Source organism: Elephas maximus, chromosome 16 (assembly GCF_024166365.1).
Source record: "Elephas maximus indicus isolate mEleMax1 chromosome 16, mEleMax1 primary haplotype, whole genome shotgun sequence".
NCBI classification, from domain to species: Eukaryota; Metazoa; Chordata; class Mammalia; order Proboscidea; family Elephantidae; genus Elephas; species Elephas maximus.
This window is the reverse complement of record NC_064834.1, coordinates 40,154,779-40,182,233: the sequence shown is the minus strand read 5'-3', so window position 1 is coordinate 40,182,233 and position 27,455 is coordinate 40,154,779. Positions and strand designations below refer to the sequence as shown.

The following is a 27,455-nucleotide window of genomic DNA, read 5'->3' as shown; positions in this document are numbered from 1 at the left end:
ACCTGGGGAATATGTGTGGGAATGGCTATTAAGGGTGTGGGATAATGGTGCAAAGAACATAAAGATAGATCATTCTGAGTTTATTGATATGGGCCCACTAAGCACATATTCTTTATTCAACGTTTCAGCTCGAAGTTAGGAAAGGATCTAATAGTTTCTTTGGTTGGGTTGCTGAAGCATGGATTATGCAGTGGCCTACACGAAATCAAGTTGAAGTATACTGTAGAAAAAGTATCTAAAGGCTTAGGGAAATTGGCATGCTAGAGTGGATTTTTCAGGTTAGACCCACAGACCCACACATGGAGTGCCCAGAAGACACACCTTTTACCACAATGGTGAGGAAAAATATGTGAAGGGAGTCCCAGCATCCGTGAAGACTGCTCTTTTATGCAAATGAGATTTGACAGTGGGAACTGCCCGAGCTGAATTAAGACACCTAACTACAATGGGACTGGTTAGACGCCATGGTGGTAGGGGCCAAGTGGCAGCACTCAACTGACAAAGACAAAATGGGCATGGTTACTGTAATGGACAGCACAGTCAAAGCAGTAATCAGAATAGTCTGACTCGTATGGATGTATGACGTTGGCTACTGAGTCATAAGAAATCTACTAAATATTTACTTGATTTGTGCAAGCAGATGAATTCTAGGTCAAATAAACAGCGGTCTAACTCAAATCATCAGAATAGAGGGTCATGGCCCCTCAGTCAGTTCCCAGACTTGAGCGAGTTTAAAGACTCACAACCCCTTGAATGAAGGGGAGACTGGGTCCCCTTGAGGAAGGACACCAGTACACTGCCAAAAACTTATACTGTTAATCTTTCTCTCAGCCTTCCTCAAAGGGATCTATGAACTTTTAGAGAGTGACTGTTCATTGGGGAAAAGAAAATAATCAGACTTTTTGGGAATTACTGGATACTGGTTCTGAACTGACACTAATTGCAGGAGACCCAAAATGTCACTGTGGCCTACCAGTCAGAGTGGAGCGTATAGAAGTCAGGTTATTAATGGAGTTTTAGCTCATGTCTGTCTTATGGTATTTCCAGTGGGTCCCTGAACCCATCCTGTAGTGATTTCTCCAGTTCAGTAAAGCATAATTGGAATAGATATACTCAGCAATTGGCAGAACTCCCACATTGGATCTCTGACAAGTGGAGTAAGGGCTATTATGGTAGGAAAAGCCAAGTGGAAGCCATTAGAACTGCCCCGACTTAGGAAAATATTAAACCAAAAGCAATACCATATTCCTGGAGAGATTGCACACATTATTGCCACCATCAAGGACTTGAAGGATACAGGGGTGGTGATTCCTACCACATCTGCATTCAACTCGCCTATGTGGCCTGTGCAAAAAACAGATGGATCTTGGAGAATTATAGTGGATTATTGAAAACTTAACCACATGGTGATTCCACTTCCAGCTGCTGTTCCAGATGTGCTTTCATTGCCTGAACAAATAATACATCTCCTGGCACCTGCTATGCAGCTATTGATCTAGCCTAATGTATTTTTCTCCATTGCTGCCTCAAAGGACCACCAGAAGCCCTTTGCCTTTCGCTGTCGAGGCTGGCAATACACCTTCAGTTGCCTACCTCAGTGGTAAATCAACTCTCCAGTCCTATGTCATAATTTAGTCTGCAGGGACCTTGATTACCTTTGCCTCTTAGGAAACGTCACACTGGTCCATTACTCTGATGCATTGATGACATTATGCTGGCTGGAACTAGTAAGGAAGAAGTGTCAGTGACTCTGGACTTACTGGTAAAACATTTGCATGCTAGAGGCTGGGAAATTAATCTCACAAAAAGTCGGGCGCCTTCCACCTCAGTGAAATTTCTAGGGGTCCAGTGGTGTGGGGCTTGTCACAGTATTCCTTCTAAAATGAAGAATAAGTTATTGCATCCGGCCCCTCCCACAACTAAAAAGGAGGTACAACACCTAGTGGGCCTCTTTGGATTTTGGAGACAATGGGTCTCTTATTTGGGTGTGCTACTTTGGCCTATTTATCAAGTGACTCGAAAAGCTGCTGATTTTGGAGGCGCCCAGAACAAGAGAAGGCTCTGCAACAGGTTCAGGCTGCCGTGCAAGCTGCTCTGCCCCTTGGGCAATATGATCTGGCTGATGTAACGGTGCTTGAAGTGTCAGTGGCAGACAGAAATGCTGTTTGGAGTCTTTGGCAGGCCTCTATTGGTGAACCACAGTGCAGACCCCTAGGATTTTGGAGCAAAGCTCTACCGTCCTTTGCAGATAACTACTCTCCTTTTGAGAAACAGCTTTGGCTTGTTACTGGGCCTTAGTAGAGACTGAACACTTAACCATGGGACACCAAGCCACTATGCAGCATGACCTGCCCATCATGAACTGGGTGTTGTTTGACCCACAGAGTTATAAAGTTGGATGTGCACAGCAGCACTCCATCATTTAAAAAAAAAAAACAAAAAATGGAGGTAATATACAGGATCAGGCTTGAGCAGGACCTGAAGGCACAAGTAAGTTGCATGAGGACGTGGTCCAAATGCCCATGGTCTCCACTTCTATCACTTTACCTTCCATCTCCCAGTCTGCACCAAAAGGTCAGCAGTTTGAATCCACTAGCCATTCTGTGGAAACCCTATGAGTCAGTTCTGCTGTGTTCTCTACGATCTCTCTGAGTCAGAATCTACTTGACGGCAATGGGTTGGGTTGGGTTTAGGTTGGTATAACACATGCTAGAATGATAAAACACCAGTGGGTAACATCTGGGTAAAACAAGTAGAGGATTTACCTTTGTAATGGGTGTTGTCTACTAGATTTAGCAGACTAAAATTTCAGTAACACGATTGATTTCTTAAAGTTTGGAGAATGTCATTGACATTTTGTTTTCTCCTTTGCTCGTTAATGTGGGAGATCTTGTCAGATTCTGTTCATACAATTTCCACTGTTCTTTATTTCCACAGAGTGAAATTATCTCTCACTGGGGATTCCCTAGTGAGGAGCACCTAGTTGAGACTGAAGATGGATACATTCTTTGCCTTCAGCGAATCCCTCACGGGAGGCAGAAGCACTCTGATAAAGGTATGGTGTTTTCTGTGGGGAGCCAGGAAAGCTCTTAAAAATTACCGCATTCCTGGAATTCAGCTGGCTTTTATGGCCATTACCAAGTTCACATTTAACTTGAAGACATTGAAATGGGATTATTTATAGACCAAAGTACTAAAAGTTTTGTTTTCATGCAAGGCATATAATAATACTTTTTCTTTAAAGAAGTAAGGACAAGAGTCATCTAATTTCATGTTTTGCTTAAAGATTCTAAGGTCAGATTGTTTGAAGTTATGCTAAAACCTCTGCTTTCTTTGTTACAAGGAAGCATCTTATTTAATGGAATGTTTTGAACATTTAGTTAGATAGCTTTTGCTATTTGAAAATATGTTCAGTTTTATAAATAGGTAATGTACTTGTTTAGTTTAGAAATCAAAGAGAATAAAAAGACACAGTAAAATACCTCTCTCCTGTCTCATTCTCAGTCTCCTCAATTTCTTATATTTCCTTCCAGAATCTCCTTATGTATATAAAAGCAAATACAAACATAAATTCTTATTTTCCCGTCCCTCCCTGTTTATACAAAATGTGGCCTATAATGCACCCTGTTTTATTCCTTGATTTTTTTCCACGTTGTCTTGTAGATCCTTCCATATAATACATCGAGTGCTTTAACATTGATTTCTAGAGATACACAGTATTCCACTATATAGCTATATCTTGGTTTATTTAGAAAGTGCCCTATTAATGGACAGCCTTCTCGCAAATATAGTTCAGTACTTAACCTTAGATGTGTTCAAATTTATTTATAAGGTGTATTTCCAGCAATAGAATTTTTGGGACAGATCATTTGTGATTTTCATAGATATTGTTAAATTGCTTTCTATATGAGCTTGTCCTGATAATACTCTCACTAGGAATAGATGAAAGTTCTTGTAGCTTTGACTTTAAAAAAAAAAATACACATACATGCACAGTAAAACCTGCTAAAGCCAAAACTTGTGTAAGGCAGAAGCCTGTCAGAGAAGGAAAATGAAATATTTTTCACTAAATAGTAAGCTATAGAAAAGTGATTGTACCGTCAAAGGTGAAAACTTGCAAGACCCAGAAAAGCAAGGCAGTTCCACGGAGTTCTGGCCCTCACAGTTTTCACTGTATACATTTTTTTTTTTTTTTTCTCCCTCATGTTGGAATTCAAACAAAACTGGTTTCCAGTGCAGATTCAGCAATTTCTAGACAGGCTACTTGAAATTGTTAAAGAGGTATCAGAGTAAAGATCTGATCCTTATTCAGTCATCTCTCCAGATGTAGCTTATTTTTAAACACTTTGTTTCTAGAAACTTTCCTTGGAAAATTGAGATTTAAGGTAATTGGCTAAATATTTATTCTTCAGTTAAAATTTTATAAGGGCCTTTTAAGGGTCTTCTTTTGCCCCATTTCCTTCCCAAAGTATTGAAACCCAAACCCACTGCCATCGATTTGAAAGCAAACTTAAAAACCTGTGTTAATGTGAGCTCCGTATCACTCTCTGATTTGCTTTTCCTTAATCTGATATACGCATTTTCTCTTATCACATAAATTCTAGCTTTGATAGGGTTTTTAATAATCCTTAAGTGGCTAAGAGAGCCAATGGAGTTCTTGAAATTTAATTTCTAACTCTTGCACATAGACATGCTATTAAGATTCCTTCTTATAACATGTTACAAAATGAGTGGTGAGTTGCATAAGGGCTTCTAGTTTTTCTTCTGTGTAAAACATGCAAAACATTTTATGCCAGAGTGAGCATACCGTCTTGGTTCCCTTCCTTTTTTTTTTTTTTTAAGAGTAATCCGTGTGTACCAATTTCATATACACCTGCTATGAGCTAAGCTCGGAGGGGAGTTTTGAAGGGAACTTCTTATATGAGTGACTCAGTTAGCTAAAGGAATTTGTGATTTTTCCTAAAGTCTGCCTTAGTGCTTCTTCGATGGCTTGTTTCCATGGTCTGGGGCAGAGCTTGGGAATGAGGATCTTTATTGTGTTGGTGGTAGTGGTACTTTGGCCCACTTAATGACAAATGAAAACAACCCACAACCCAATGTGGAACTCATCTTCTCGTCCTACCCACACCCTCCCTAACTTTTCCCTCTATTAATAGTGCAGTTAGCCTCCTAATGACCTAGACTGGAAACTGCAGAATCATCCTTGACTCTTATCCCCAAGTAGCTTTGTGAAGTCCTTTCCTTGCTGCTCAGACCATGCAGCTTCTGTCCCTCTCTTCCTTGCTTTCCCAGGCCGTCCCCCTAGCTTAGGCTCTTGTTAACCTTTAACTGGGCTCTTGAAATAAACTCAGAACTGAGAGAGGCTTAAGCCATTTCCGTTTTTGAGGAGCCCCGTATATTAGAAAAAGAGAATTTCGAAACAGGAGTATGAGAAATCAATCTGCCTATAATTTCTGAAATCAATGCTTTTAACACACACGAAAATGCCGTACATCTCTACTATTTACAGGACAATTACAAGATGCATGAAAACATTACTCATTTTTCTGTATCGTATTGAACATGGAACTCCAATTTAAAGCCATGTGATGAACATTTTTTAGTCCTGTTGCAGAAGGCTTCTCTGACAGTATTCATAACCTCACTTGGAGGCTTTTTATGAACAGAGGAATGGGCCGTCTAACTCCCCTGCCTGTGTTCTGTTAGAAGCTCTACCACCTGTTTTTCTCTCTGCCAGCCTCCCTGTTCTCATTCATCCTATATGGTTTTGCCTGCTTAAGCTTCTCCAAGCCCAGACGTAATCATGTGATTCTGCCATTCAACAAGCTTCAGGGGCCTGATGAATGAAGATACACATCTTTATTTAATATTCTGTCATTCAGGCTGTTCCGTATACCATTCTCCCCCGTTCCGTACAATAGCAGACCTTTGAAGTTCACCACGGATATGTGCAAAGACCATCATGATTCCCCAGATGTCTGATTACAGTTACAGGCTATAAAGTCTCTGTTGACCCCATCTGTAAAATGGGGTAAGAATACCCTCTCACCAGATTTTGGAGGAGTGGTTACCAGCTGTGTTATCTAAGAAACATTTATCACCTGCATTGGGTGCCATAGCCAAATTACAAATGGTATAGGTGAAATTGGGCCTGTTAAATGAGTAAGTATTGAGGGGCTACTCTCTGGCATTCCTGAATCCAAATGAATCATTTCCTCTTTGCTAAACTCTCCTGGGACCTCAGCTGGTGACACATCTCTGGAATGATGCTCACCCTGCCCACCATCCTCACTTGTCTATCCTTTTTTGAAATACAATTCTTTCTAGCCTTCCCAGGCCCAGCTTACATCAGGCCGTCTCCCCCTCATTACTTGAGCGAGAAGGAACCACACCCTTCCTCTGAACTCCCAAATGCCTTGGTGGCTAACACCCCTCTTGAGTTGTTTCTCTTATTCTGCCTTGGGGTTGACTCATTTGTATACTTCTCCCTCCTACCACCCCTCCCTGCAGCAATTCTTTGAAGGCAGAGGCTATGTCTTGTCACTTTTGGAACCCTTGGAGCAACCACCAGCACTCTGCCCTGTGCTTGGTTTTGTCAGGGCACTTTTCAGAATCAGGGGTTCTCAACCTGACAAAGGCAGTGGACCAGAATTCTCCCCAGCAAAATAAAATAGATACATGCATGCACACACATTTTATACATAGTTTTAGAGTTTCTGGACCCAGAGGTGAGCCGTGTGATTTAGACAGTGAGTTGCCTATTTGTGGTCAAACCTCTGCTAACTAGATAGCTCACAAGGCATGTTTAAGAAGCACGTGGCAAGCTATGGCGTCCAAGCGTTTCCTCAATGTTAAGTAGTCTTTTCTATCAGCTGTTGAGGTACCTCTGCTTTGCCCTAGCTCCTCAAGGGCAAAAGGAATTAAAAAATCAATCATTTATAGGGAAGTGGTTTTGTTTTCATGTGCTCAGCCTTATTTCAGAGTCATGGGATGTTAGTGCTAGAAGGATCTCAGATCCCTGTCTGGCCAGCCATTTGGAGAACTTGTATTTTTAACACATTCCCTCGGTGATTCCAAGGTAAAATCCTTGGGTTTGGAAACCTGTGTTCTAGACCAGCACCCTCATTTTACTGAGTGAGACAGCCAGGCTCAAAGAGGGAAAGGGATTTGCCTGAGGTCCAAGGATAGTGGCCCGGCCAGTTTGACTCCAGATGGGTTGTTTCAATTGGAGCTGCAGCGTTATGTGATGCCTGTTGGACAAGTTGGTCTCATGAAAGTCAATATTTGATGTGACTAAGATGAGAAAATACACATTAGCCTTGGGTTTACTTGCCTAAAATATATAAAACAGCAGCATCCACCAGGCAGATTTACTCCTTGCCCAACTAGAAATTGTCCAGTCATTAAATCAAGCACCAGGCGTGACACATTTGTGTCTGAGAAATGATACGAAAGACAGTCTGATGGCCTTAGGGGTCAAGGGGGTATTTTGGGGTATGAAGACCTGGAATAACTGCCTCTGACATGCAGAAATGGACTTTTGAGCTATAGCCTTAGTAAAGATTCCCCAGGGGCTGCCCATTGAACTTTTTGGGCAATAATTGAAAATTCAAAAGATGGTTTGTGAGCTAAGTCTCTGGAAGGAAAAGTCATTGGCCTGTCTTGTGTTTTGCTTTGTTTGTTTTAGGATTCTGACTGGCTTCCGTTCTTCTCTTTCATGTCATTTTTCTAAAGAAACCGCTTCTTGTCTAAATAACAGTGTTCTCACAAGCCACACATTGGCCTTGGTAAGCTGGGATGTAATTCCTTGCCTCCCAGGTGGCACTGGGCAGATGTGAGTTCATTAATCAGTGCCTGAGTTTGGTGACTAAGTTAACTGAGCTTACGTCCAGGCTCCCTTGGTGCTCTGATGGTGGGCTTTGTAGGGGATTGCATTGAGACCCTTTGCCTAGACTAGCAACATAAGTCAGTGTCAACTGTACAATTTATCTTCTCTTTTTAAAGGTTGGGGCTGGAGCAGAGACAGGGTGGGAAGGAAGAGATGCTTGCCCTGCACACCCCCCTCTCCCCAGCCTCCAGTGTAGCTTCCCTTCCTTCTGGTTAACCACTCTTACTCCTCCTCTGTCCTCAGCTTAAACACCACTTCTTCAGGGAGCGTTTCCCTGGCCACTCACACTAACGAGTGCAAGCCCCTGGCTACGTATTCTCATAGTTCCTGTGAGCTTCCTTCATAGCAGTTAAGACAATAAACAATAGCTTATTATGTAGATGATGATGTGTGTAACCTCTGTCTTTCCCGTGAGACCACGAGCTCTGCGAGGATAGAAGCCTTTTCTGACTCATTTATTTGATAATCCCTGAAGCTCTGTGTTTGATTTTATCTGAGAATGCACCTATAGCCCTGCAGCCTCCTGAGACTGGGTTGAGCAAAGCATTGACAGTTTATTGTGTTCCTTGCTCAAGGCCACATTGGGTTAAGATTTCCCTACTCCTGGGCCAAGAGGTACCCACAAACCCAACTTGAGGGTTTCCAGTGGTGGGTAAGATTAAAGGCGGTTTGGCCTGTGGTGAAGTGTGAGCATGCTGACAGTGCCAGGCTTGGGTGTAAGTTTCAGCTCTACTGCTTTAACCAGCCATGTGACCTTGGGAATTTATTAACCTAAGTTTTATTTTTCCCATCTGTTAAATGAGAAGAATAAAACTTTCTACTTCATAGGTTGTCGTGAGGATTAGATGAAATAAGGCCTGTGCAGCCCAGTATAAATGGAAGCTGTTGTTGCTATTCTTTTTTTTTTAAATATCGGAATGGATTTGCCCATGGTCTCTGATGTCTGCTTCCTCAGCATCCAGTCCCCCATGACGGGAATGTGTTCTAAACTCTAAGGAAAGGAGGAAGGTGCTTATGTCAGGGTTTGTTTACGGAGGGCAGAAGTGCTAAAGTCAGAAATGTAGAAAGAACCATGTGTGGGGGACAGGTCATGAGGATGTCATCTGTGGCTGGGCGTCTGCCTCCAGGCACCTCCCTTCTGTGGACTGCTCTGTTCCCTCCTATAAAGTGAGCGTTTTGGACCAGAGCTAGATAATTTCCCAATATTTTGCCCACTGTATAGTTCTGTGAACTCAAGATGCCATAGTGCAAGCTAAGGAGAGGCTTGTGGTGGCCAAGAAGGGGAGGGAGAGCAGAAAGGCAGTGGCTGTTATTTCTTGGGGAGCCCTGGTGGTACAGTGGTTAAGAGCTTGGCTGCTAACCAAAAGGTCAGCAGTTCAGATCCACACGCTGATCTTTGGAAACCTTATGGGCCAGTTCTGCTCTGTCTGGTAGGATCGCTATCAGTCGGAATCAACTTGACGACAACGGGTGTTCTTTCTTGGAGGGCATTGGTGGTTCACTGGTAGAGTTATCTCCTTCCATGTGGGAGACTTGGGCTTGATTTCCAGCCAGTGCACCTCATGCACAGTCACCACCTGTCTGTCAGTGGAAGCTTGCATGTTGATGCTGAACAGGTTTCAGTGGAGCTTCCAAACTGAGACAGGCTAGGAAGGGAGGCCTGGTGATCTACTTCCCAAAACACCTGCCAGTGAAAACTCTGTTGATCACAATGGTCTGATCTGCAACAGATCATGGGCATGGTGCAGGACCAGATAGTGTTTTGTTCCCTTGTACATGGAGTTACCATGAGTAAGGATTGACTTGATGGCAGCTAACAACAACAACAGTATTATTTCTTGAGCTTTTACTGTGTATCAGGCACTATACTGTTATCATCTCCACTTTAGGAAAAGACATCTGTACTTTAGAGAGGCTGTGTAACTCCTACAAGGCTTTATAGCAGGTGTCTTGGTAAGAGCCAAGGTCTGTCTGTTGCTAACACCCATTCTTTTTGTCATGACTCTTGACCCACTGCTTGCTATTCTTTGGGGTTTTCCCCTGGACCTCAGCTGGTTTCTCACTGCCCTTTAGAGTGTAGTGGAAGCCAGTTCAGACACAATGAGCTGGCCAAGAAGGCCAAGATTCTGGGAAGCAGGAGGAACTTCCCTACCCGCCCAGTCTTCTTCCTTCCGTGGGACTGTGAGCTCAGGAGTTTCAGTTTCAGAGCTTGAGTAATGCCTACCTCGCTTCTACCCACATTTGGGCCTTATCAAGTGGGGTAGCATTGTGACAGGACATCACTGAGATCTTTACCGGTTCTGTGTTACTACCTGATATTGATGAGGCTACTTCCCTCCTTTGGGCCAAGAAATGGACCTTTTAGGCCTTGCCCTCAGTCCCCAACCCTCCTAGAGCCAGTTTGGGATAAACAAGCCAGCTCTAGGGCATGAGCTGGGAAGGCAGCCCTCGTCCCCGTCTTGTTGGTTTGTTGCTCAGACAAATCAGACCTCAAGGTGCTGGAGATACTGAATGGGCTGGTCCTGAGAACTGCCTTAGTGGGCAAGGTTGAGTTTGGTATCCTTGCCTCCTAGCCTTATCTCTTCCATCTACTAGGTATTACTTGATTTCAAGTTCCTGGTCCAAATCCCTCCAAAATAGCTTGCCCCTTTGGCTTATCGTTCTCTGAGGAACTTCTGTATGTTCCAGAATGACTTCTCTCTTGTTCACCTTTCCCCATAACAGAGTGGTTAAGGGCATGATCTTGGGTTCAGACATACCTGAGTTCAAATCCCAATTCCCTCACTTACTAGTTCTAGTTCAACCAACTTCATAGGATTTGCGGCACTGTAGAGCACTTTCAGCATCTAGAGAGCTTATAAAAAAAAAAATCCCAATTCCCTCACTTACTAGTTCTAGTTCAACCAACTTCATAGGATTTCCGGCACTGTAGAGCACTTTCAGCATCTAGAGAGCTTATAGGTGCCCGATAATAGCTAGCAATCATTTCAGTCAACTTCTTTCAGCAGCGAGTTGAAAAGAAATCTGATGAAAACAATTCACTGGAAGATGTGAATGGCAGTAGGTTTAACCATCCCAAAGAGCAACTTCTTTTTCCAGCAAATCCTTAAATCCTCACTTGGTGGTGGGATGTGAAAGAACTACGATGTACCTTTCTTTTTTCTACTTGGTGGTAGCCACAGACGGGGGGTTGGTCTCTTTCCAGTGCCCTTATCTATTCTGGCACTCTCTCATATGCACTCTATGCAGAGGAAAGGAGCAGGCACTTTAGCACCCACTTTTTAAAGGTTTTCCACCCCAAGATTTGTTAATATTTTGTTTGTTGGTGACCCATCGTGCTTAATGGAGTCACTGGTCCCGGAAGCCCGGTGGGTGATATCTACTTCATCTCCTTCGTCTGAGGGACGCTTTTGTTCATAAAATTAGCCCAGCCTGGAAGGATAAACCCTCCACAAAGTCTTTCATATTCCTCCACCCCCAGGTTAGATAAGGCAATGAACTTCTTACCTGCAGTTCCCCAACCTGGCTGAGCATCACATTCATGCAGGGACCTTTTTAATGTGTGCTCTGGGGTCCAACCCCGTGGAGGCCTGGGGCGTAGCCTCAGGTCTGTGGGCTCCTGTTTCTTCCCTAGGATTCTTTTTGGGAAAAGCCTGTCTCTTACCTAATAAATACCCAGATATATTTCTCCCTTTGGCGGAATGACTTTCTCTTTCCTCTGGGCTTTCCTAGGTGGTGGTCTGGCATTTTCCGTGCTGGGCTAGAAGGTAAATATGTGTCTGCACTTCCACTAGAACGGAGTTCTTTGGGGTGTGGAGTGTGGGTTACTCATCTTTGTGTCCCCAGCACCTAGTGGAGTGGCTAATAACAAAGTAGACAGCAATAAAGGTTTACGCAAAACGTAACGTGTTTTGAATCCCTTGATTGATTTTTTTTTTCTCTAGTACACCGCTTAGAAGGAGCGCTGGTGGTGCAATGATTAAGCGCCTGGCTGCTAACCTAAAGGTCAGCTGTTGAAACCCACCAGCAGCTCTGTAGGAGAAAGGTATGCCAGCCTGCTTCAGTAAAGACTACAGCCTACGAAACCCTGTGGGGCAGCTCCACTCTGTCCCATAGGGTCGCTTCAAGTCAGAATCGGCTCGACGGCACGCAACAACAACAACACTGTTTAAAATACACCAGGTTTTTAGAAAAAGTCTTCAAAGAATGGATGTTGTGATAGGACAGAGCTGACTGGCCTCGGGATGATTAATTAAGGCCATGCCATTTGTCAGGCCCTAGCATTTACCTTTCTCAGTGAACCTCTTCCCTCACCCGCTGGCATTTGCCATGAGAAAACAATGTTGTCTGCAATACTCCCTGAGGTTCTTAGCTCCAAATCCTCCAAATTTTAGCTTTTTGAAGCATACAGATTCACTCTGTCTTCCCCATCTGCCCATCCCACCGGTGCCATCTTTTATATATGTTATTCACTGAGCTTTTATATTCAGCTTGAAGTGAGGAGTTGGGGAACCCAAGCAAATAAGAAGGATTAGAGAAAAAGTGCCTTTGGTTTCCACTCCCCTATTAAAGATGTCCTAACAAATGGTTGGAGCCCTGGTAGTGCAGTGATTAAGAACTCAGCTACCAACTAAAAGATCAGCAGTTCGAATGTACCAGCCGCTCCTTGGAAACCCTATGGGGCAGTTCTACTGTGTCCTGTAAGGTAGCAATGAATTGGTTTGTTTGGTTTTTGGTTTGTTCACCCCAGTCCCGCCCCTTCTTCTTCCACATACACTGGACTGCTTTGCTCTCTCCCTGTGATCTACGCACTCAGGTTTGTCTGACTCTAAAGCTCATGGTTGTATAACATCAGCTTCATGAGGGCGGAATTTTTTCCCTCCTGCTTTTATTCTCTGGTGTATCCTCAGTGCTGAGAAGAATCCTGGCACATAGTTGGTGCTCAATAAATGCTTATTTAATGAATGACTGAAGATTTCAGCCCTATGTAAACCACCTGAGCACAGGTTTCTTTGGCTCCTAACAACAACAACAACAAAAAACATTGCCATCGAATCAAGTCTGACTCATAATGACCCTGTAGGACAGAGAGGTACTTCCCTATAGGATTTCCAAGGCTGTAAATCTTTACAGGGGCAGACTGCCACATCTTTCACTCATGGAACGGCTGATGGGTTCAAATCACCAACCTATCTGTTAGCAGCCAAATGCTTAACCACTGTGCCACCAGGGCTCCTACAGGGTAGAACTATCCTATAGGGTTTCCAAGGCTGTAATATTTATGGAAGCAGACTGCCACATCTTTTTCCTGTGGAGCACTGGTGAGTTCAAACCACTGACCTTTCTGTTAGCAGCAGAGCACTTACCCACTGCACCATCAGGGCTCCTTCTTTGGCTCCTAAGTATATGTTATTTCCGCCACATCACAGTGTCCCAGGTACAGATGAAGAAAAAACAGATTCATGTTTTTGTTTATGAATTTGTGTGTGTGTGATCTTTTCTTTCTTTTGGTTTGTTTTGTTAGGGTACTTTGTGAGAAATGAAATTACTAGAGCAAATTGCAGAAACATTTTGAAAGTTATTGTGAAAATATATTAATTTTTTTTCTTTGATGCCTAAGCCAGTGTGTCTTGTTACTAGACATGAAAAAATAGTCTAATTTCAATACTACCCTGCCAGCAGTGTTTAAAGAAATTCTTTACTGATGTTTTATGGGAGTACATTGGCCAGTGTTTTAAATTGTTTCTGTTTCATTATATGTGGTGGAATCTTATATGAATTATCAGTGTAGTAACGTATCATGTTTTGTTGAAGCGTGGTGCTGCTGACTCCTAAACGTGTATGTTTTACAGGCCCCAAACAAGTTGTGTATCTACAGCATGGCTTGCTTGCAGATGCCAGTAACTGGATCACAAACCTTGCCAACAACAGCCTGGGCTTCATCCTTGCAGATGCCGGTTTTGATGTCTGGATGGGGAACAGCAGGGGAAATACCTGGTCTCGGAAACACAAAACCCTCTCGGTGTCTCAGGATGAATTCTGGGCCTTCAGGTATATTTGAATTGGTGACAGCTTGGTTCTATTTCCTTAATCCTTTTATTGCAGACACATGAGAATTCCAGCTGTGGCGGCAGGTAGATGAGTAACTCTGAGATCATAGGAGAGGGAAAATGATATTTCTTGAAGGGTTTTAAACCTCATTAGGAATTGAATTGAATGAATAGTGGTAGGGGAAATTTTAAGTAAGTGGTTACATTATGAGAACTAGATTCTATTGGGAATTGAGTAATTTTTGAGTTACTTTGGCATTTGTGGAGGTTTGGGAGCTGCTGGGCAGGTTTTGTCCCATAACCTTCCCCCCCTCCTACATACACATGTACTTCAAATTTTCACTTTTCTTCTTTCAGAAATTCTCAACTCTGAAATTCTCCTCTCCTGTCTCTTACTTCTGGCCCTGCCAGTTAAGAACTGTGTGACATTGAACATGTGACATAATGTTCATTTGTGCCTCAGTTCCTTATTTGTAAAATGGGGATAATAAACACCTACATCATCAGGTTATTGGGGGTATTAAGGGAGAGGATACATGGAAAGAGCCTTGTACATAGTGCCTGAGACATGGTGAATGCCCAGTAACAGTTGACTTATCCAATCCCCTGATGACAAACACATACACATGCACACTCATACATCTGCATGGGTTCCAAGCTCTGTGTCCAGTACCAAATATTAGAGCAGGTACACACTATGGATTCTTCCAGACTTGCTTCCCATTTGTCAAGGCAGTGCCTGACTAAAGACATGAAACACAAGAGTGAAAGCTTTGGCCAAAAGACACGTACAAGAATGTTTATTGTAACACTATTTGTGATAGTGAAGAATTGGAAATTACCCTAATGCCCGTCAGCAATGGAAAGGATAAATAAAGTGTGATTTATCCAACATGGATGAAGCCAGATACAGAAGAATATATACCATGTGTGTATGTGTGTGTGTGTGTGTATACACATATATATGATGCAGTGGCTGCAACACTGGGCTCAAACATAGTAATGATTGTGAGGATGTCGTAGGACCAGGCAGCGTTCATTCTGTTGAATATAGTAGGGTTGCTGTGAGTCAGAACCGACTCGACGGTACCTAAAAACAACAACAAATGTATATATATACACACACATATGTATATACTGTACAATCGCATTTATAGAAGAGCTCAAAAACTGATAAAACTAATTTGTGATGTGAAAAACCAAAGGGTAATAGTTCTCTTTGGGAACATGACAGGAAGGGAATCAAGGGGGCTTCTGGAATTTCAGTAATGTTCTGTTTCCTGAGCTCAGGGTTGCTTCACCCACATGTGTTCAATTTGTCATAATTCATCAGACTGCACACTTCTTATTTGTTTACTGTTCTATTTGTATGTAATAATCCAATGAAAGATTCCTTGTTTTGATTACAGTTTTGATGAGATGGCAAATTATGACCTACCAGCTTCAATTAACTTCATTCTGAATAAAACTGGCCAAGAACAGTTGTATTATGTGGGTCATTCTCAAGGCACCACTATAGGTATGTAATAAAGATTGAAAGTTGATCTGATATCTTTATTGCCAAGTTTGCATTTGCTCATAAAAAGTGAAGTTAAAAGAAACGTTAATTCAAATTTCTTTTTTTAATGTCAAGCAGAAATAATGAATAGGACAAGGAATTCTGGTGTAATAGTTGGTTTTCTCTGGAAATTTAGACTTTAATATTAATGAATAAACATGGTGGATGATTCTCTTGAAATTGAAGGAATGAATGTAAACCACATTCTATTATATATTTTCCTAGTTAAGCAATATGGGGATGTGAGACGATGGAAAACAAGACGTTTTAACTTTAGAGACTTTAAACGAGAAAATACATTGACTTTTAAAGTTAAGTGGAATAAAACTATTTACAAGGATGCCAGGTTATACTTTATTTAAAAAGTTTTTAAAAAATATATCCATATTTACGTTTATGCTGATTATAAAAGTAATGTGTGTTCATTGTAAAGAAATCTAGAAAATTTAGCAAAGTTTCAAAGAAAATAAAAATTGCTCACAATTTTACCAAATAAGGGTTTCTGATAAGGGGTTAGGGTCCTGTCCCATCGTTTAGTTAATTCTCCCTTTTAGTGTTTGCTATAACTAATGCCTTTATGCTCGTGTCGTAAGGTCTCCTTAGAATAAATTACTGGAAGGAGAATTGCTATATCAAATGCATGAATGTTTGGGTCTTTTAAGTGTCTGAATATATATGGTGTGTGTGTATATAGATAAATTACCTCACCCTTACTACCATTGGAAACCCTGGTGGTGTAGTGGTTAAGTGCTATGGCTACTAACCAAAAGGTCAGCAGTTCAAATCCACCACGTGCTCTTTGGAACCTCTATAGGGCGGTTCTACTCTGTTGTATAGGGTCACTGTGAGTCGGAATCAACTCAACAGCAGTGGGTTTTGAGGTTTTACTACCATCAAACACTCTGCTGATTTGAGAGGCTAAACCAAAAGCAGCTTGGACACACGTTCATTTCTCCTGAACAAAATTAAGTATTCTTCTTCATTGATATTCCTTCCATGACTTGTCCACCTGTGTGGGGCCAAGTTTAAGGCAGGAAGTGACCTGAAAGGAAGATAAAATATATTTTAAAGCTACTGCTACACGTTGCCGTAGAGTCGATTGCGACTCATAACAACCCTACAGGAAAGAGTAGAACTGTCGCGTAGGGTTTCCAAGGAGCACCTGGTGATTTGAACTGTTGACCTTTTGGTTAACAGCATACCTCTTACCGCTATGCCACCAGCGTTTCCTAAAACTAGGAGATCCTAAATGTTCCTTTTGAGCCATTGATGATTAATTGAATGCATGTGTACTGGGTCTTAGGGAGGAGGAGAGGGGTAGTAGACGTGAGTGGAGCTGTTGGGAATGCAGTCTTACCTTTGCACAATTCACATTGCTAAAGGAACAGAGAAGGTCTGGTTCTCACAGCCTGGATTTCTTCCAGTGCACAACTAGGATGAGGTTTGAAACAAGCCCTTAACAAATAACTTGATTAAGTAGTTTAATCAAATTCAGTGTTTTCGTACATAGAAGTTCAGAAGGTACCATTTCAAGTGTTTTGCCTCTTTACCTCAGCGTGACTTGCATGGTTTTCAGACTATGGGGTAACAAGAAGGACCACCCTTGCTTTTTCCAAGAAAGAAATCTCAGGAGATGGGATTCCTATTATCTTCTTTTTGTTTCCACAGGTTTTATAGCATTTTCACGGATCCCTGAGCTGGCCAAAAGGATTAAAATGTTTTTTGCCCTGGCTCCTGTGGTTTCACTCCAGTTTGCTCCTAGCCCTCTAATCAAATTAGCAAAAATTCCAGACTTTATCTTTAAGGTATTTGGATCCCCCTTTCACCCTTCTCCCCACAAATTTCCTTTTCAAACCTGAAAAACTGGCCAGTGAGAGGAGAACCTGTGCCTTCCTCTCCTGTGTTTTGCTGTCAGTGGAACAATGGGGTTTCACCTCTCTCTAGATTTTCCTTTCCCCCTTCACTCCTGCTTCCAAGTCTTGGGGAGGTGGGAAGGTGTGTCGTCCACGTACACAGGAGCCACATCGCAGTCAAATGCCAGTTAACTTTCCACCCATCACACAAAGAGAGCACAAGGAAGTCTGGGAGAAAATAATTTAAGTTCTCAAAGTTGCCCTTTTTCCACATAGTGAGCATGTGCACTGAGTAGGCAGGAGATGAGAGACTGGAAATCTGATCTTCCTACATGCCCATCCCTAGCCACATGGAGGATGTACAGACACTGCTATTATTAAACACAGCCAGTAACTTCTGCAGGGCATGGCTCTAAAGCTGTGAGACCCCCAAGCTGTATTCAAGGAAGGAACAGCTTTCATGAGGGGGAATTTAGAGCCAGCTGATGCCACATGGTTCATTATGCATATGTTGTATATGTTTTACACATTATGCATTTATTTATATACGTAATATACACACACGCATGTGTACATGTGTTTGTGTATGTATGTGTGTATATGTATATATGTATAGAAATAAATGTGTAGTGTATAAAACACATGTATATAACTTTATATATGTAATTGTGTATGGGGATATATACACACAAAATCAGGTATAACATATCACATGGGCTATTTAAAAGGCTTTCAGGGGGAATATGGACTATACTGTGACCTCAGAACCTGACTCTCACACAAGGTGGGACGCTGTGTACCAGTGACCAGAACATGCAGATAAGATGTAGCCACCTCTAACCAAATTTATTTTCGATAAGTTGGGTAATAGATATATCAATTTTCATTATAAACAATTCAAAGATTACAAATAAAGTACCCCTCAACTATCAAACCTTCTCCTAGTCTCCCCCCACCCCAGATTAAGCATAGTGTTCATTTTGGGGTGTTTTTCTGTAGTCCTCGTGAATTTACACACATACGTATGTACCCAAATTCTACCCACTGCTGTCAGTTGATTCCAACTCATATCGACCCAGCAGGGTTTCCAAGGCAGTAAATCTCTACAGGAGCAGACTACCACATCTTTCTCTTGTGGAGCTGCTGGTGGTTTTGAACCGCTGACCTTGCAGTTAGCAAATATATTGTTTTGTTTTGTTTTAATGTAAACAGTACCCTACTATGTATATCGCCCTGCAGATTATATTTTTCACTCTTGCAGAGCTATCATGTTAATACGGAATCTTCTAACACGTGCTTTTTAACTGCTTCGTAGTAAGTTTCCCATTAACAGGAACTACTGTTTATTTCAGCAGCCTCCTATGGTGGGCACTGAGGCTGTTGCTAATTTGCTGTTGCTGTGTCAGTGTCAATGTAGCCTCCTTGTGCCCTTTTTTTATTTCCCTAGAGTGGATATGGGAAGGTGAAAGTGGTGCATCGTAGGGAATGTGCATTTTTAGTTTCATACATTCTGCCTTTCAATGTGGCTTCACCAGTTTAAACTCGTACCAGCAGTTTCTGAACAATCTGCTCCCCCACTCTGGAGGACCTCCGTAACAGTCAGAATTCTGATGTGCCCCAGTCCTCGGAGATTCTGATTTAATGGCTTTGTAAAAACATAAAATCCTACCCCCTGCCCTTGGAGATGGCGTTTTGTTAAATCTGGAGTAGGGCCCAAGGGTCTGTGTTTTTACAGAGCACCCTACGTGAGTCTGATGTAGGCTAAACCGATTGGTACTGGGGACCCGCTGTTCCAGATAACTGTTCTGTAGCATCCGGGAGAGTGACAAAGTGAATGTGCAAATGTTCATAAAACCTTTGATCAGTTGCTCTGACGTGTTACTGCCATGAAAGTTGAGTATGCCCTCTAATCCTTTCTCAAAGTACAAATGTGTAAATTATAAAGAACCCAAAGCTGACGTGGTGGGCCTGTATATGTGTGAGATGAATTTTTCTTTATCTGTATACGCGGCCCTGCCTTGATGTAGTTCTCAGGGGCATTTACCGCGTTAGTATTTGCGTAGCAGTGCCTCAGTACAGAGTCAATTGTGTGTCCTTTGGCAGTCAAAAGGAAAGTTTGATTTATTGTGATTTAGGTCACTGATGCATCATCCTATTAACTTGATTTTAGTAAAGAAAAAACATTTTTTTTTTTTTATTTTAGTAGACAGCCTCAAATACATGTGCAACTATCCCGTGTGACCTTATGTAAACTCAAAGCCAGGACTTCTAAAAATGATGCCTTTTTATGTTGCATGACCTTTTCTACCTACTGTGTTGCCTTCCTTGTTCTCCCCAACTAGTCCAGAGAAGAGGAAAATTAGATCTGCTTTCTGTCTTTAGATCATAATGGATTGTCTTATGAAACACTGATTTGACAGGTAACACAGGCTGTCTATAGGGGGGGCCACAGTTGCCTAGTAGAGTGCTGAATACAGCCCATACAATGTTTAAAATTTAAATGTTGCACCATTAGAAAAGTGGGATATTTATCATTAAAATTTGATGACTAATAATTTTAGGAAAAAAAGAAAGAAGAAGCTGTGCACTGCAATCCTACGGGATAGCGATAGGCCAGAGCAAACAGCTGCTGCACACGTTAGGCTAAGCATAAGCTTTCCAGTTCCTCCACACTGCTCAACACTCCCTAATCACAGGCCTGGGTAGTGTGACATGTTCCGTTGACAGCTTTACTCATGTATACTGACATGCCTGCCTTTGTAGGCGTTTGAACTTTTCACTCTTGCTTGATCCTTCAGAGGCTAGGCGTGAGCAAAAGTAAATTATAAGGGAGCACATTTGGTTGGGTTCAATGTAAAGAAGATATTTTTCCTATTTCCTATTGCAAAAGTTTGGAAAGAAACTATTGGGGATGTAGTAATTGCCCCGGAAATATTTGAGCACAAGCTCAGGGACCATTGGTCAGGAATGATATAGACTAAAGTTTTTCTGTAAAGCACCAGATAGTAAATATACCGAGCTTGTGGACCACAGGGTCTCTGTTGAAACCACTCAACTCTGTCGTTGCATGGTAAAAGCAGCCAGCGATAATATGTGAGGAAATGAGTGTGACTGTGTACCAACGAAACTTTATTCTGAAAACAGGGAGGGGATCACAGTTGATCCACGGGCTGTAGTTTGCCAACTCACCTCTCACATAGATAATACATAGAATTGGATTAGATGGATCCCTTTGGTAGACATTGCTAATCAACTGAGCCTCCATTACTTTTCAGAAGTTCCTAATCCATTAGAGTCAGTATTTAGGGGTGGTCTTGGGTTGATTGACAACTAAGGCCCTTTCCCACTGTAAAAGTCCACAGTAAAATACTTTGGTCATGCGTCCTTTTCTTCATTTGGGGATTTTAAATACATATCTGTAACATTGGGGGAAAATAATCTGATTTTTGCCTTCGTAAATCATTCAAATATGTGTCCTAGTTTGAATCCTAGTTTTGCCATTTCACTCTTAGAGTTATTAGTGGAGATACTGGCCACCTGTCTCTGCTTCTAAGGTGGGTCATGGAAACCTTTGCACCTGAAAGAGATACTGAGAGTATTCTTGGGCTTTTTCTTTTTTAGGACGTATTTGGAGTCAAAAATTTTTTACCTCAGAGTACAGTTCTGAAGTGGCTGAGTACCCATGTTTGTACCCATGTCGTTCTGAAGGAGTTGTGTGGAAATGTCATGTTTATTCTGTGTGGATTTAATGAGAGAAATTTGAATATGGTATGTATGTTTGTAGTAAAACTTGCTTTAAACCTTCAGTGATTTTATCTGTGAATGTATTTGTATTGGATGATGTGGGAGAGATGGGAACAACCTCACTGGTGTTCTAAAGGGTCACTTAAGGGTCATCATTGTTGTTCTTAGACACCATCTAGTCCATTCTGACTCATAGCAGACCCCCTATGTACAACAGAACAAAACACTGCCTAGTCCTACACCATCCTCACAATCGTTATGTTTGAGCCCTTTGTTATAGCCACTGTGTCAGTCCATCTCATTGAAGGTCTTGCTCTTTTTCACTGACCCTCTACTTTACCAAGCATGATGTCCTTCTCCAGGGACTGGTCCTTCCTGATAACATGTCCAAAGTACATGAGATGAAGTCTCACCATCCTCTCTTCTTAAGTGTCATCAACTTTGGCAAATTCGTAGAATACCGTTAGCTGCTATTGTAAGGCACGCGGTTGTCAATTTCCTACATAGTGCCTATATGGGAATTACTGAAAGAGGAGCTCTGTCACAATTTAATTCGCAATATTTATATACTAGTGACTTCTTTTTAAAAATTACTGTGTTTTTGAATTTGGAATTGCTATATATTTTTAAATATATATACATATGTATTCATACATGTAAATATACATACGCGTGTGTATTTTTTGTGTGTGTGTATATGTATATATGTATTAAATGTATTTCTTTTTTTGAAATATAAACCGTGGGCCAGCAATATACTGATATTTCTAAAGATATTTATAGTTTTTAGTGTTACATTTTGAAAATAGGTTTTAAAATTCTGGAATGAAGGCTCTAGGGAATTTTTTTAAATTATATGATAAAAGTAAGGTGTGATGGTTATGTAAGATTTTGGAAATTCAGAAAAGCATGAAGAAGGAAGTAAAAGTACCTGTTCTCTGAACCCGTGCAGCTCTGTGGTCTTCCATATATACTCTGCGTGGCTGCATGTGTTTTTATAGAACATATCTGTGATTAAGAAATTTTGCCGCTGGTCCTGATCTCATGTATTTGAGATTATGGCTCTGTGGTTTGCAGTGCTTTGAAGGAAAGTACACGTTTATTGCTGATGCTGCTTTAACCCCATTTTCATCTTTATTTTGCAGTCTAGAGTGGATGTGTATTTGACACACTCTCCTGCTGGAACTTCTGTGCAAAACATGATCCACTGGAGCCAGGTAGGTACTCCAGGAGCATAGTCGGGGGTTGTGTAAGTCACTGTTAGGAAGGTCTGTGCATTCTATGAAGCTTCCCTGTGCAAACCCTTCCTAAACAGAAAGACAGTCTGCTTACACATCCAGGCTGGTTTCTTTTCCAGAGTTCTGGGTTCCTGTCAATGTGCTCATGTTGCTTTTGTGATCCTTCACAGGGCATACTACACCATGCCACATGGTCACCAGACAGCTATTGGGATTGACTTTTCTTCCCTTCTGTTCTCTTCCCCTTTCACTATTTGAGTCCTAAATTTATTTATTTATTTCCTTCCTTCCTTCTTTGCTTCTTCTGTTATTCATTAAATCCCAAGTTTATTTTATTTCTGTGTTGCTTCATAAAGCATGGTTTTAGAGCACCTTTGGAGATACAAGCTGCTATTTCAATATTAAGGAGCCTGGTGGTGTAATTGTTCAGCAGTCAACTACTGTCCGAAAGGTCTGCAGTTCAAACTCACCAGCTGCTCCATGCAGAAAAGACCTGGCCATCTGCTCCCGTAAAGATTACAGCCTAGGAATCCTTATGGGGAAGTTCTACCCTATTATACAGGGTCACAGTGATTCGGAGTCAACTCAATAGCACACAATAACTGCATTTCAGCATTAACCAATAGACCCAATATGCGTAGAATATCAGTGGATAATTGAGAGCTAAACCAGTCTTAGATGTAAATGGACACCACTAACTTTTTTTTGCTTTAAATTTTATTTATTTTGTTGTTGTTTTTGAGAATATACACAGCAAAACATATACCCATTCAAGTTTCTACGTGTACAATTTAGTGACATTGATTACATTCTTCAAGTTGTGCAACCATTCTCACCCTCCTTTACTCAGTTGTTCCTCTGTCATTAATATAAACTCACTGCCCCCTAAGGTTCCTATCTAATCTTCTGAGTTGCTGTTGTCAGTTTGATTCTATATAGATAGTTCTTAAAAGAGCATAATGCTCAAGGCAGACCTTTTTTACTAGTTAAGCTAAACTATTGTTCAGTTTTAAGATGACTTCAGGGGATATTTTTGGCTTAAGGTTTAAAGATTCTCTCTCGGGCAGTATTTTCAGGGGTTCATCCACCCTCCACGAGGAGCCACTAACTTTCAAACTGTTGTTTTTATTGTTTGATCAGATACTACAGAAGTAATTCATGTTCATTCTAGAAAATTTAGAAAGTGTATATGGGCAAAAATAAAAATTACCCTATAACCTTACACAGACAAGGAACGTGCATCCAAAGACGTGGAATGTCTCGTCAGTCTCCACTGTATGTCTTGCTGCACATCATTTCAGAAAGATGCAGCTAAAGATACATATAGAAATTGTGGATGTAGAAATAGATGAATTTGTGTTCTTACTGTTTTGTGACCTGCTTTTTTTTTTTTTTTTTTTTTTGTTAAACATCTGACAGTATGTCATGGTCTTATTTCTGCTTCAGAAAATATTTTTTGACAATTACTATTATTGTTTTTTTTGCAGCTGACTTCTTTTAAACTATGAAATAACTCACTGTTTAAGTTCCAAACCAAGATGCTGTGGGTGTCTTAGATTGCAGTTTCCTAATACCAGGCAGTTGCTGCCTGTGTCACATCCACCTGGGTTGCCTTTAGAATTAAACATTTTGATAAAAAAGTTACTTAAAAATGAGGGGAAGTTGGGTTTGCAGTTGAGTTATTGGCTGCAATCCCAATAGAACATTCTAATCAGGGCTTCAAATTGGTTCTGCCTGGTTCATTCATGGCTGATGAGCTGAAACCGGAGTGGACCCAAATTTTTTAGATGTGGGTGAAGTAGAATGGGAAAAATTATGGGTTGAAGCCCTAGCTAGAAACTTAACCTGCCTCTTAGAAAACAAGGGCAGCATGCATATTGCATAGCAACCAAATCTCTTGACTGGCAGAGTCGGAAACAGCAGTGCCCCGCTCAAAGATGGTGGCCTCCCACATCACTTTGCATGTGTGTCACTCTCCACAGTCCTGGCAATAATCCAGTCTCCTGAAAGGTGCATCAGGCACCTGGAAGGGCCCACTGCACCTCTTCCAAGTCTCCCATTCCAGGGCTTTGACCCATAATTTTTCCTGTTCCACTTATTGTGCTTTTTAAAATGTGGGTCTGTTCCAATTTTACTTCTTTGGCCATGACTCAATTAGATCGAGCTGGTTCAAAACTCTGGTTCTAATAGACTGATTGTTAAATGTCAGTGACTCAGTGATACAGTTTGCTGTTGCTTAGAATAGGGCACCTGGGAAAGTAGTCCATTACGAGGTGAACAGCTCACCCTCCCTACTTAAGGAATGTCCTGAAACCTTCAAAGCCCTCAAACTCATGAATGACCATTCAGGCCCCTGCCTTTCTTCTCAGTCACATTTGTTATAGTCACTCGTTTCTTTGTGCACCTTATCACCAAAATTACCCTTCTTCTTTTAAAAATATTTTATCATGGTTTTGGAGAGAGTTTACATGGCAAATTAGGTTCCCATTTGACAATTTCTACACAAATTGTTTAGTGACACTAGTTTCATTTTTCACAATGTGTCAACATTTTGTTTAATCGTGTACTAGTTGTTCATTTCTAGTAGTCTTGTTTCTCTGCTTCCTTATCTTCTCATCTTTGTTTTAGAGTAATTGTTGACCTTTTCGTCTCATATAGACAGTTTTTTAACAAAGCACCATACTCACGGGTAATATTCTTTATTTTACCCTACCTTTTTGAGCAGTTTTTTCCTCTAACCTAATGGACATATTTCAAATAAGGCAGAATTTGTCACCTCAGGAGTTAGTGCACTCCTAGAGGTACATGGAGTGTAACTGAGCCAGGCCGAAAGCAGCTGCAGAGCTACCCACCAGCTAGTGACCCTTACAGCCTGCACCTGGTTCGATACCCGCTTCAACAAAGTACAAATGTCCCTGACCCAGACTTGCAGGGGCCTTGGGGATGTTGAATCCGAGGTTGTAAGACCACTGTATTTAACATTACACATTGGTGCTACTTCACCCTTCTGTGTCCCAGGCTTCCACTGGGTGTGGGTTTGTTGTTGAGCTATTGGCTCAACTGCAATCTAGGCTTCTGCTCTTGCTCCAGCCCCACTATCTGGCACCTGGCTGAGATCAAAGGCTACAGGCTGAGGCCAGAGCACAGCTGCCTGGCCCACCCCTGACCTTGTGGCTTCAGGGTCTAACCACATTGGAATTTGCCTCATGAGCATTTCCAAAGCTCAGTTTCACTGCAGAGAGCAGCCTTGCCCTTTGCCCTGCTGCTCACTCTGTCACCCCTTTATCAGTAAAATAATAGCTTCTTGCAGCTGTTTCATAAGATCTTCTCTTTGGTTCTTCCTCCTCGGGGCTGTTGGTGGGGGCTGCCACTCTACCTGTCAAGGACACACTGGGGCAGGCTATACTGCTGCAGGGGGCTGGGGCCTGGACGCTGGCAGGTATGCTACAATTGGCATAAAGCTTGGAGGTTCCTGTGGTGTGAGTTTGGGGGAGCCTGTAAAGGCATTTTATTTACAGTAAGTTCAGAAGTTTGTTTTTTTTTTTTTTCCAGAAGTTTACTTTCTGTTTAAACTATTAACAGTTGTTAGCAATTCCAAAACCTAGTTCTTTATTGGGCTTTAATATTCTCTTTGTAAACCTGACAAATTTCAGAGACTCACCCATAGACAAGACTCTTGTGACTATCTCTAACCCTCTCGTTAGCACTGCCCAAAGGCTGATCCTAACATATCTTTGACAGCGTTGGTCAGAATTAAGGAGCCCTGGTGGCACAATGGTTAAGAGCTCAGCTCCTAACCAAAAGGTGGGTGCTTCAAATCCACCAGCTGCTCCTTGGAAACCCAGTGGGGCAGTTCTACTCCATCCTATCTGGTTGCTATGAGTTGGAATCGACTCAACAGCAAAGGGTTTGCTGTTTTTGGTTTTGTTGGTACAGTGGCTAAGCACTTGGGTCGGTGGTTCGAACTCACCAGTGGCTCCGCAGGAGAAAGATGTGACAGTTCACTTCTGTAAAGATTGAAACTCCATTGCCATCAGGTGGATTGCAACTCATAGCAACCCTATAGAACAGAGTAGAGCTGGCCCATAGAGTTTCCAAGTCTGTAATCTTTACGGAAGCTGATTGCCACATCTTTCTCCTGCAGAGCGGCTGGTGGGTTTGAACTACTGACCTTTTGGTCAGCAGCTGACCCCTTAACTACTGTACCACCAGGGCTCCTTTCCCTTGAAAACCCTATGGAATAGTTCTGTTCTGTCCTGTAGGATCACTGTGAGTCTGAATCCACTCGATGGCAACAGGCTTGTTTTTCTTTTTAGGCCTGTTGAAAATCAGAATTCCTGGAAGGGTATCCTCGGAATCTGTGTTTTAACGAGCACCCGCGCCTGCACTGATGCTGACGTACTCTATTGTTTGAAACTTAGCCCAGCCAAGCATATTGCTGTGGAGTCAATTCCAACTGATGGAGAACCTACGAGGGTCAGAGTAGAACTGCACGCCATGGGTTTTTCAATGGCTGTGATCTTTTGGAAGCAGATCGACAAAGTTTTCTTCTTAGGGTCCTCTGGGTGGATTTGAACCAGTAGGCTTTTGGTTAGTAGCCGAGTGCTTAACCATTATCACCAAGGGACTCCATATTTAAAACTGACTGCTTAAAAAAAAAAAAAAAAGCCAAAAGTATGGTAAGAAATTCTCTTTAAAACACTGTAAAAAGAATATTTAGTAAAATTTTTATTACGCATGTAATATGTATTCATTATGAAACTGTAGAATGTATATGAACATACTGCTAACCAAAAGTTAAGTGGTTCGAAACCACCAGCCGCTCCTTGGGAGAAAGATGTGGCAGTCTGCTTCCATCAAGATTTCTAGCCTGGGACACCCTATAGGGCAGTTCTCCTCTGTCCTGTTGGTACGCTGAGTCAGAATTGACTCAACTGCAGTAGGTTTGGTTCTTTTGTTACATGAGTACAAAGAAGAAAATAAATCACCCATATGTCTACCACCTAGGAGTCGCCACAGTAGTATTTTGGTATACCCTTCCATTTTTTGATACAATCATTTCCATTATGAAGAGGATCATACTACATGTTCTTTTTGATAACTTTATTTAATTAAATAGCATTG

General features: G+C 41.7%; 1 protein-coding gene across 1 annotated transcript in view; it reads left to right on the top strand.

Moving 5' to 3' along the window:
• The window catches only part of LOC126059965 (lysosomal acid lipase/cholesteryl ester hydrolase-like), a 40,610-nt gene that overhangs the window by 7,834 nt on the left and 5,321 nt on the right, over positions 1–27,455 (top strand). The window contains exons 3-8 of the mRNA XM_049856033.1: positions 2,938–3,055; positions 13,741–13,939; positions 15,348–15,457; positions 17,165–17,301; positions 20,971–21,117; positions 22,239–22,310. Coding sequence (XP_049711990.1) covers positions 2,938–3,055; positions 13,741–13,939; positions 15,348–15,457; positions 17,165–17,301; positions 20,971–21,117; positions 22,239–22,310 — 783 coding nt within the window. The remainder of the gene's footprint in view (positions 1–2,937; positions 3,056–13,740; positions 13,940–15,347; positions 15,458–17,164; positions 17,302–20,970; positions 21,118–22,238; positions 22,311–27,455) is intronic.